The following is a 12,646-nucleotide window of genomic DNA, read 5'->3' on the forward strand; positions in this document are numbered from 1 at the left end:
GCGCATATTTATTTTCGGCTATTTTCGGCCTGATCATATTTGGCTGAAAATCTGCTGCAGCCGAAATTTTGTTTTGCAAGGTTCAGTGCGACAGTGTATACAGGCAGCAGCAGTACAGGCCGAAAATTTGATGCGGCCGAAATGTGTTTTAGCCCTGGGAGGCCGAAATTTGAATGGGCCGAAAATTTGTCGCCTTACACTACTCTGACTTGACATGTGCTAATAATATCAAATATAACAGAAACACAAGAGGGTGAAACTCCACATTTATGAAGCACACAGCCACTTCAGCGCTGAAGGTCTTTGCTTAGTTCATCCTGAACCGAAGGATCGTCACGACCGCGCTTTGCAAATCCCAATACACAAACATGTAGCGCGGCCAGATGAATGACATACCTGCGTTACGCCTCTCTCCTCCATCGTTGCAATTACCTGCCATGGACAAGAAAGAGGTTTTAGCAATAAAATAATAAAAATAAAGATGGGGCCGTAGACAATGGCTGAAGCTAAAGATACGGGGAAACAGACATTCTACTGGGCACGGCGATGATGTCGACAATAAGCCCATTACGCAATGATGTAATTTGTGCCATAAACACCCCGCACAGCCAGCCGGGTGTGGTCGTCTGGGGTGTTGAACAGTGCATTCCTGATCCCAGTGTACTCATATGTATTACTCATACGTTCCATACTTGGCAATGTGCAATGGGCTTATACATTTGCGGGAGAAAAATAATGTTGTCAAACGTTGATCCTCTAGTTACTTGCACAACTCATAAGATGATACAAGGCAGGAAGTGCAGCCAGCGTAACGGAAAGGTCAATTTCATTCATACCCCTGTTCACGCCTATCAGTACGAGTCACTCAGATTTACTTTTACACATATGCAGCAACGGAACCACTTTCAAGAATCAAGTTTAGATCAATACAACAACACTCAACACTTCAGGTTCAGAAAGTCAGAGAGAGAGAGAGGGAGGGGGGGGGGGAGGGGGAGAGGAGAGAGAGAGAGAGAGAGAGAGAGAGAGAGAGAGAGAGAGAGAGAGAGAGAGAGAGAGAGAGAGAGAGAGAGAGAGAGAGAGAGGGAGAGAGAGAGAGAGGGGGAGAGGGGGAGAGAGAGAGAGAGAGAGAGAGAGAGAGAGAGAGAGAGAGAGAGAGAGAGAGAGAGAGAGAGAGAGAGAGAGAGAGAGAGAGAGAGAGAGAGAGAGAGAGAGAGAGAGAGAGAGAGAGAGAGAGAGAGAGAGAGAGAGAGAGGAGAGAGAGAGAGAGAGAGAGAGAGAGAGAGAGAGAGAGAGAGAGAGAGAGAGAGAGAGAGAGAGAGAGAGAGAGAGAGAGAGAGAGAGAGAGAAGAAAGGTTATTGTCAGTGGAACTCACATCACGGCACGCTGTTGCCCATCTGGATGCTTCTGTATCAGATGTGGCCGAAAAGCAATATGTTTGGTCGAAAGTTGTCGATACGGTAAATACAAACGGATGACTGCAGGGCACAAGGATAGAGCAGAAAAAGGAGATAGCATTTAGCCGCCTCTGTCTTACACACCTTACACATGCCCACCCCTGGTGCTGCCAACCTTCTGTATTTTTCGGTATCTGTACGAAAAATCGCTCATTCGTCCGCAGTACGGAATTTGAGCAAGATGGTATGGAAAATTGAAGAGGGTCGATAAGCTACAGATATGTATGTAGAAGCATGGCAAACGCAAGTTGAGCGATGTATATCCCTGTGCCAACACACATTTTCTTTTTGTTCCATTCTTTTTTTACACACACACACACACACACCATGTACCATGTATACGCCCGTCGCAAGAGGAGCACGCAAATCTGCAAATGCACTGGATGTGCATACACACACAGCGGGCAGAACCCAAGCAAACCAGCAGTGCGTGCGTACGGTAGCTCAGAACAAAAGTGTTCAAGGACTGCCGAAACTTACTCGTCAGTGCGTGCGTACAGCGCATCTTCACCACAGCTGGCGGCTGACATATCTTCGTAGTAGATGGACGCCATGAGAGTGCGTTCCGAATCGGATTTGAACGCCCGAAGTGCGCCTGCGCCTAGCTCACAATGACGTGGCTTGAATGCTGTACAGGACAGGGACAAGCCATATGCACACCATTGTGTTCTCAGCGCCAGAAACCAAAACACACAATCATGGAGCATGTTGCTCAATAGCCCTGTCAGTCGTGTGCCTTGTTGTCGCACCACCTGTCTGTATAATACACACGCCATTGTGTTCTCAGCACCAGAAACCAAACGCACATATCATGCAGCGTGCCGCTCAACAGCCTTGTCAGCCGTGTGCCTTGTTGTCGCACTCTCTGACTGTATACTTATTATTATCTCGTTACCTTGGTGGACTGTTAGTCATAACTTGTAACTTACTGATCCTCTCTCTCTACATCATGCTAGATTTCTACTTCAGTTCGTGTTGCGGGCAACGATTCGCAGCGCATACCCAGATGTTCATGCGATGCGACCAAGAAGTTTTTAAACTGTTGAAGCCCATAGTACGGATATATCCATACCGGTGTACAGTGCACATACACATACGCACACACATGCACGCGCACACACACACACACATGCGCGCATCCACATATGCACACACATGCACGCGCACGAACACACACGCACACATACACACACACACAGTTACCTCTATCACAAATTCCAGTCATATGCAGTGCACCATTACAAGCCATAGCGGTCTCATCATCCACAACGCTACCGCGGCTAGACTTCATCGCGGAATCTACTAATTCCTGTAACAACACACAAACATGCGAACACACACATACACCATTGGACCATTGGACGCCCATCGCCAAAGGTGATGATAGCGATGCTACAGCAGAATCCATAGCAGCTTGTGCTGGGATTGCACCATTCAACAGTTTGCAAGGCTGACGAATTGGTCGCCACTCACGGCTGTTCGCGCACGGACATCTAACAATATGGAGTCGTTCAGTGCGATTTACGTAACGCGGTACAAACCTCATGAATACGATGGGAGTTTGTGTTTTGGGATGAAACTCATGTCACTCTCCGTGTGGTTCCACGATTTCGCAAGTCAAACCAGGATTTATTATTTGAAAGCGCTCGAGCGAGATACATGTACTCAATATCCAGACAATTTGAGAGAGAAGGAAGGTAAAAGGAACTCCTGTCATGGTCAACCAGCATCCTCACCTTTTCGAACCTCTCCAAGCTATCTCTGGTAGTCTGGATATTGATGCACGCACTGATTTTCAGCTTCTCCTCGTCGGGATCACGGGTGCATTTTTCAAATTTGCCGATATGCACTCGAACAAACACACAACTGGATCTATTCAATTTCGGGGCTATCTGTGTGCTTGCTGCCTTTTTCAGCAATACCCCACATGTCTACTGGGCAGTTTCCACCAGGCCTCGGCCTCCTGGACTCAACAGCGACTCCAGCGCCATGCCATCTGTCCCCTAAATCGCATGAAAAGGTAGCTCAGCATCGCACGCACGGGACCTGAAGTTTGTGCACGGGACGTGATAACACTTGGTGAAGATAGCCAGAAGATAGTCCTCTACCTGGGAAAACTGAAAGCTAGACTGGGAAAACTTCTGAAAGGGCTTCTTGAGGCAGGCATGTCAACGATGAATCAAGGAACGAGCGAGAAAGAAGGCTTGACTTGTGCAACGCGGAACAAACTGTTCCTGCGAGGAAGTTGGCCATGTGAGGTACCAGCGGAAAGCTAGTTTCAAGAGGAACACGGAATACCTGTTTTCCGGGTAAACCTGGCCTGGTAGCTTTCTAAATCGAGCGAAAACCACAGCGAAATCGGCTGCTGAGAATTTGAAAATTCAAATTTCCTTGCCGATCCAGCCCAATCGAGACTTTTGGCTGCCATCTTGTTAAATGTCCAAATTTCGCGGGGGAAAAAAACAACCGTGCACTATTCAGCCTGGTCTACATCACACAGCTATGAAGTGGCTTTTTCTGGCCAGTGAAATACACACATACACACACACACACGCTGCGTGACGCACACACACACACACATACACACACACACACATACACGCACATACACACACACATACACGCACATACACACACACGCACGCACACACACACACACATACACACACACACACACACACGGATGTGCACACACAGGAGAAAACACACCAAGACACACACCATTGGTAGACCTAGTTAGGTACAGTCAACCTCACAAACGACCTGGGGTACTGTAAAACGGATTATTTTAGCGACGGTGATATTTTAGCGACTTCAGCGAAAGGAATGTTTTCGCTAAAGTTTTGCCGCGCCAATCGGAATTTTGCATGTACAGTACAGTACTAGACGTCCTTCTTTTTAAAAACTCTGAAACTCGGATAAACCAAACAAACTCGGATTGCTAAAACTTCATCATGAATTGGTCCTGATTCAGAATACGCTAAAAACGTTACCCGCTAAAACAAACAAAATTAGCCATTCTACAGCATACAACTCATGAATAACGATACGATCTTCAGACATAGCGACCATTGTGAGGTTTAGCAACGCAATATGCCTTTTGCAAGAAAAAAGAGTCAAGTTGGGGGCGTATTTTTTTTTTAATTTTCAGGGAGCCTAAAGATTCGCTTGAAATTCAGGAATCTGGAGAACTTGGAATCGTTGAGGAAAACTTCAGGGACCGAAGAAAATTGTCGAGATGGGTGCAGTATCTCACCCGGGTGAAATAGAGCAGCTCTCAAATAGCATGGAGGCGATTCCGTTGCTCCTGCCGCATATCCAGTTGAATAATTTGGAGAGAGGAGATCTTTAGCTTGCCGATGAGGGCAAGATCAAGAAATTCCGCCGCTGGTAAGTGAAATTATAATTTTTTTACAGCTGCGCATTCAGGCTGAGGTACACCTTGGTGTGTGCCCTGGCAGGAGTACAGTCAGACCTCGCTTAGCCGCACACATCCGTTTTCCACAAAATATGCGGATAGGCGAGGGAACCGGATAATCGAACATTCATACTGTATGTATGGACTAGATATGCTGTAAATCGATAACCAACGATTTTCTTTTGGATAGCGAGGGATCCGGATAAAAGAGGACCGGATAAGAGGGGTCTGACTGTATCGTAGTGTCTTGTATTAAAGCCCAACTTGTATAGAAGCCTATTTTGAATACAAGCCTGATTTTCAAGATACACTGTCGGCACATAAGCCTGGTTTTAGTGTTGACACACATAGATACACCAGGTTTAAATAGAAGCCTGATGTGAATAGAAATACCTGATGTGAACAGAAGCCTAGCCCTGACATCATGGATAAAAGAGGACCGGATAAGAGGGGTCTGACTGTATCGTAGTGTCTTGTATTAACCCTTTGAGGCCCATAGTACGGATATATCCGTACCAGTGTACAGTGCATACTTTTCAAAGCGCAACCTGGCGTAACTCGGCCGTCCCTTGACCAAATCGGACAATCGAAAGGGCTATCGACATTAGAATTGTCTCAGCTATCGGCTCGAAAAAACCCGAAAGCGATCCGAGTTCGGAGAGCGGAGATACGAGACTCGAACTAAATTCGCTCAGCAGAGTCAACTCGAGCGCGTGCATTTTGAACTCGTTTTTAGGGGTTTTCCCTGACTCGTGGCCCACGCAGCTACAGATAGTTCACGTCGTCGCAAAGGCATGTTTCTCAGCTCTCCAGTAAAAAAATTTGAGCGATCTGCGATGCAATTTGTTGAAATGGCAGAGAATTTGAGTTGGGCGCTCGCAATGCTGGCTTTGGAGCGCCGTATCGCGCTGCGGCGCTGGTTCTGTGGATCGAGTGATGTATTGCTGGCTATCGCTGTGTTCCTCTGGCCAAGAGCTTTCCAGAAAGCCTAAGATCACCAAAATCGGCCAAAGGACACCAAAGTTACGACCAGATAAGTACCCGGGCTCGCGTATGCAGTGCATTTCTTGAAATAATTGTGGGCCCTAAAGGGTTAAAGCCCAACTTGTATAGAAGCCTATTTTGAATACAAGCCTGATTTTCAAGATACACTGTCGGCACATAAGCCTGGTTTTAGTGTTGACACACATAGAAACACCAGGTTTAAATAGAAGCCTGATGTGAATAGAAATACCTGATGTGAACAGAAGCCTAGCCCTGACATCGGCTTCTACAGGAATACGCCCGGCTTAAATACGCGACATTACGGGTACATAGAATGAGTAGTGGTCCTGACAGGGCTCACACTCACCGGTGATGAAATGGCCGAGGCCACGGTGAACTGAGAGACTAGCTCAATGAGCGGACCATTGCCGGTTTGCTGTGCTACAGCCGCTGCTGTGAAACATCATCAACGACAACAACAACGAGGACGACAACGACAAGAGAAAAAAATAGTTATGATCATTGCCACAGCAGTAGTGACAACGACGACGACGACAACAGCAGCAGCAACAGCAGCAACAGCAGCATTAGCAGCAGCTGCAATGGCAGCAGCAGCATTAGCAGCAGCAATAGCAATCAAGCGAGACTGGAATCATGTCCTGTTACACGGCACTCACCACAGCTTAGAGAGTCCGGCCGATCCGGGTCAACGAAACTGGGCTATATCAGCAGCAACAGCAGCAGCACCACAGCATAGTACCAACAGACAAGAACAGCAACGAAAACGCAGGGACAAAAACCAGAAATATGATTGCTTTAGTATGCCAAAGGGATGAAATCAACAGTAACAAAAGGCTCAAAAGCCCAAGCGGACTCAATACCAAAACACTATAGAAATATCGGGATACAGGCAATTTCAAGATATCCAAGATGGCATATTCGAAAGCATAATGAAAGGTACTGGATTTTCCAAAGTATAAGCCGTACCCAGATTTTTGTCATGAAATACAGACATCGGATGGAGAACCAAGGATTTAATTAAAAAAACAACATCTTACAACATCTTACTTATAACTGTTAGTGTTGGACACAAACTATGGATAACATGTCACATTTTGCTCCTTTCTTTTTTAATGCACACGCGCGCACACGCACGCACGCACACACACACACACACACGCGCGCACACACGCGCACACACACACACACACACACACACACACACACACACACACACACACACACAAACTAAATATGTCCTAGCAGGAGAGGAACTGGGACCAGGCAGCTAGACAGTTGCAGTGCAAGTTGCACAGGCAATGACACCTACCGATGCTCCGGCAACCAGTAGCTTATAACTGGCAAGGATGTCTTCCTGCTCCACCACTCCTATTAACTCCTGGACAGTGAGAAAAGCAAGTCGACCGTGAAAGCAACACATGCACACACACACACACACACACACACACAGCCACACAGACAGAAAGACAGACAGACAGACAGACACACACACAAGCAGACACACACACACACACACACACAGTGCGCGCACACGGAAAACCGTGCTCGACAAATCAGCACGGAAGGGGCCGCCAGGGCAGTGCAGTGCAGGTAGCCTAGCCTAGCCTAGCCTATACACGTGAAAGCACAAGCTTCATCGTGCGCGTCTGCCTAACAGCTGCTACAGGACTGGTGGTTGCAAGTGGAGCATATCCACCACTGTCACTCTACACAGACACCAACCACGACTCTGGATTTCCAGACCACATCACACACACATACACACACACACACACAGGGGCATAGCAGGGGGGGGGGGGGGGGGGGGGCTACGCGACTGCACAGCATTCTCATTTCTGGATAGCACATTCCATCAGAGGCTCCCTTTTCCTTCTTGTTTTAAACCTGTTGGGCGCCTTCAGGAAGTTATTGATCGTGCTACCAATCCTGGGTTGCTGGACCGTCCGTACTATCGACCTGAAAAACGATCATCTTAGAGATAAATTCCACATTCAACAAATGTCCACAGTTCGTGGAAATATGACACGCATGTAAGGGGCCATCCGGCAATATCGATAATTTTCACGGAACGAAAAAGTTTAGTTTATGACCCTCTCCGGCCCACCCACCCCCTTGAGCGAAAAATATATTAACTTGACAGCTAGAATAGACAGCAATCGATATTTTTCAAAAAGAAACTCTCCTCGACCCACCCACCCATAAACGAAACTTTTTCTCTTCGTGAAAAAGATCGATAATTACGGACGGCCCTCAAAGCACCGGCATACTAACCATAGATAATGCATCTTTATCGTCCCACTTCGGATGGCGATTGACCCAAGCACCGGCATACTTGGAGCGAATGTAACTGTCACGGATGATCCTAGCAGAAATAAGGGAGAAAACAAGCATGGACACACACACACACACACGCGCGCGCGCGTGCACACACACACAACACCTTGACTGTACAAACAGCAACCATACTGAATATCAACGAAAGCACATTCACTCGAGCACACACACACACACACGCGCGCGCGCGCTCACACACATGTATGTACACACGCGCGCGCGCTCACACACATGTATGTACACACACGCACACACACACACACACACACACACACACACACACACAAATAAGCATGTACACACACACACACACACACACCTCACACACACACACACACACAAGTACCCCTCCCTTTTTTTCTCTTATTCCCACACATAAAGAAGGAGAAGAGCAAGGCATAGCTGGACAACTAGCCACTAGCCATGGTGGAATAACTTACATCTCAGATTCCTCGTCAATAGGAGAAGAACGGCAATGTGTCATCCAGAAGTTGTTTGCTACACTGTTGCCGATAATAGTGTAAAGCTGCAAAGCCGGACCAAAGCACAAGAAAATGAAAAAGCAAACATTCCAGGGCCATCGCAAGGCGTTCTACATTGGTGCGGCTATGAAAATGTAAGGAAGGAGATCCGGGGCCCTTCCCCGTGAAATGTTTTGGAAATTTTGTGCCCAAATTACCTAGCCCATAATATTTCATTGCTTCAGAGATAAAACGATAGATGGACTCGGATGGAGAGCCAAGGATTCATTTGAACGATTTTTCCCAGCCGTGCTGAGACCCACAGTTAACTAGGAACTCATCGTGGGGTGGCACGAGGGAAACATGGATGCAGCGAATGGGATCTCCCATCGCTTTAGGAGCTGCATCTGCGCCTTGATCCTAGAGGGCTGTGCGTTGCTACGGATACAGGAAACTCAGTCTAACCAAGTCTACGCGAATCGTGAATTTTCAGAAGACACCATTGCGCACCGTGTATCCGGGTCATGCAAATCGCGACGTCACAAAAAGCAGACGCATTCCGGAGTGGCATGTAGCAGTTGCTGTTCGTTGCAAGTGTGGCATGTGGCGGCAACACGTGGTGTGATAGTGCGAATCGTGCTCAAACCCGTTGTGTGCGTGTTGCGCTCTCATTCTTTGGTCATGAAGCGGTGCAATGACTCACCTCGACGAGATCGCTCTGCCACATGTTGACATCGAGTTCGACCGAGCGTACTTTAGACACTTCAACACCAAGTGATCGATGAATACCTGGACAAGACAAGACAAGAACACAAATGCACACATAGCAAAGATGGGAAATGCTGAGAAGGACTAAATATGGTGTACACGTAAAGATGGACTACTGTACAGGCAGAACATGTCGTCGGTCAATAATTTCGTCCAACTCCAAAGAAAGAGAGTTCGTCCGGTTGTAAATCTCGTCCATGGATCATAAGAGTGTATTGAAAAGCTGGACAAATCGACATTCGTCCAGCAGTTAATTTAGTCCAAAAGCTCCTTGGACGAAAAAGACGAAATTAAATTCCAGACGAATATTTCTGCGTATACAGTAATAGAGAAGAAAATGGACCGAGGAACTACAAGTTACGCTATGATCTCCACTAACACCACCAGTTACTAAACAATCAGCTCATGTACAGTCGTCGCCAAAGAACTCCGGCCAATGCCATGGATACCAGTGGTGTGGTAAGCGTTCACGGGCGGTATGTCATCGCTCATGGTGGTGGTATGCATCCAGCCAGTACCATCATGCACAGCACTGAACGGGTCGCACGGCACTCTGCCTACATGCTGCAGTGTCTGGTCTAGCAGTAAACGGGCCGCACGGCACTCTGCCTACATGCTGCAGTGTCTGATCTAGCAGTGAACGGGCCGCACGGCACTCTGCCTACATGCTGCAGTGTCTGGTCTAGCACTGAACGGACCGCACGGCACTCTGCCTACATGCTGCACTATCTGGTCTACAGTAAGATCGGGCGCCGAAGAACGCAGGGGCACGAGCGCAGCCTAGGAAAGTTCTTAATTTTTTGATTCTAGCCAGACCGTTCTTATTCACACGCGCGCGGCGAGTCGAGTTACGTCATGACGTTTGTCATGTACATGTACATGTAGTGCAATGTAGTACTTCTAAACTAGTGAGTGTCGTAAATGGGAATGACTGTACATGTAGCAGTTACTGTTTACACGTGTACATGACATGTACTCACCTCCCATACATGTACAATGTAGATCTACGTGTAAATTCGCAACTTCGTGTAAGTACATGTATGAAAATTTTAAAAGTGTTCTTAAATCTGATAATTCTAGCCTGGACTGTTCTTAAATTTTGCCGGTTTTCCAGCCTGGGTGTTCTTCGGCGAGGTGTTCTTCGGCGCCCGATCTTACTGTAGCACTGAACGGACCGCACGGCACTCTGCCTACATGCTGCAGTGTTGGCTCGAGCACTGAACGGGCCACACGGCACTCTGCCTACATGCTGAACTGTCGGCTCGAGCACTGAACGGGCCGCACTGCACTCTGCCTATATGCTGCACTGTCGTGTCTAGCAGTAAACGGGCCGCACAGCACTCTGCCTACATGCTGCAGTGTCAGGTCTAGCAGTGAACGGGCCGTACGCCACTCTGCCTACATGCTGCAGTGTCTGGTCGAGGACTGCACGGACCACACTGCACTCTGCCTACATGCTACACTGTCGGGTCTAGCAGTGAACGGGCCGCACTGCAGTCTGCCTATATGCTGCACTGCCGGGTTGAGCACTACACAGAGTGCATATGCGCATGCAGGCCTGGCACATGCCGTGCACTAGGCAGTGGCAGTGTACAGTACAGCTACCGGTGGCGATCATGGCATTGGCCCGATTTTTGGTGACGACTGTAGTTCCTTGGTCCTTATTCTTTTCTCACACACATGCACACAAAAGGGGTGAACATACCTGAACACTCTATGCAGACAGTAACGAGGAGGTTGCACGATGCCCACGTCGGGTCTAGGTAGTGAACAAACAGACGCACACACACACACACACACACACGCATACACAGACGTACATGCACACACACACACACACGCACACACACACACACAAACAAACACACGGGCGTACACACACACACACACGCAAGAACTCTTGTTGATTCATTGTGCTATCCCAGTGAAAAATCGTGATCCCACAGTCCAACAGCCGTGCATTAAATACGAGTGGTTATATGTTTCATAAAACACGGCATTTGTGACAAAATTTACCACAACATTCCTGAAATCCACCACTGGAGAACTGATAGCTGCATGCACAGAGGTTATGCGGTTAAATCATCAGTTGAGATGCTTTGGCAAAATCGTGAACTTCCAGGGAGGCGCTTGGGACAAGTGAATACTAGAAATTAGAAATCTAGAAAGCTGACAAAGGTCCATGATCTCTCTGTGTGTCTGTCTCTCTCTCTGTGTCCGTCCGCCCGTCCCGTCCCGTCCCGTCTCTCTCTCTCTCTCTCTCTGTCTCTGTGTGTCTCTCTCTCTCTCTCTGCATACCCACAACACAACACAGTCACATACCACTTGCTCCACAATCGGCACACAACCGGTTTGCCGGCTCCCGGTACATAGCCTCCAGTATCTCCTGCAAGCAAGCGCACAGCAAAGCAAAGGGACGACAAAGTATATTTCCTTAGGTTGTTGCCCCTGTCCCATTAGTCACGAGGTCCCACTGATGATTGATTGTGACGAGAAAACCTTCTGGACACATAACTACTTTGGTTGAAATGTTTTTAACCGGATCCCTCGCCATCCGGAAGAAAATCCTTGGTTACGGATTTACAGTATATGTCATAATTATGTCAACGAATTATTTTAGTTTAGAATTTAGCTCCCCCCCCCCCCCCCCCCTCAGAACGCAAAACATTGTTGACACACACACATAATTAGACTCGGGTGGAGAGGCAAGGATTAATTTATATATGCATAATTATACAACAAAAGTCGCAAGTGTGCCACTGCTCCCACGGCCATGCACATGTTTCGAAGTTTTCTGATACGAAATTGGTCAACCCCCTCCCACCCCATAACGAAATTATTTCGTTTTGCGAAGAAAAAAATGTTCAAACGGTACATGTACATGTGGTCACCTTGCTGCGACTGGCTGCTCCACCGGAATTCTCAGAGCCAGGACCTCCGGCTGCCGCCATATCCGCCAGTCCGCAGAGGATGGCCGACTGCAGAGCACTGATCCAGGACTGCTGCTCCTCCACGTCATCACACTGGAATCTACGCGCAGGCAAGCGGAAACACGCGCCGTGTACACACACGCACGTACACACACACACACACACACACACACACACACACACACACACACATGCACAACATACCAAAGCAGCACCCACATACACACCAGCAGGGTTCGGATAACTGGGGTGGGAATAGGATTGTCCAACTT

General features: G+C 47.9%; 1 protein-coding gene across 1 annotated transcript; it reads right to left on the bottom strand.

The window, feature by feature from the left end:
- Window positions 1-316: 316 nt before the first annotated feature.
- On the bottom strand, window positions 317-12,493 carry LOC135830392 (arf-GAP with Rho-GAP domain, ANK repeat and PH domain-containing protein 1-like). Its single transcript, XM_065342650.1, has 13 exons — window positions 12,336-12,493; window positions 11,767-11,830; window positions 11,150-11,203; window positions 9,380-9,465; window positions 8,656-8,741; window positions 8,153-8,243; window positions 7,191-7,259; window positions 6,538-6,580; window positions 6,228-6,313; window positions 2,662-2,767; window positions 1,939-2,086; window positions 1,377-1,479; window positions 317-432 (listed from the first exon to the last, which is right to left on the bottom strand). The coding sequence occupies exons 1-13, from the start codon at window positions 12,393-12,395 to the stop codon at window positions 334-336; spliced, it is 1,095 nt and encodes a 364-aa protein (XP_065198722.1). The 5' UTR covers window positions 12,396-12,493; the 3' UTR covers window positions 317-333.
- Window positions 12,494-12,646: the final 153 nt, after the last annotated feature.

Source organism: Sycon ciliatum, unplaced genomic scaffold, assembly GCF_964019385.1.
Source record: "Sycon ciliatum unplaced genomic scaffold, ocSycCili1.1 SCAFFOLD_2460, whole genome shotgun sequence".
Lineage (NCBI taxonomy): Eukaryota > Metazoa > Porifera > Calcarea > Leucosolenida > Sycettidae > Sycon > Sycon ciliatum.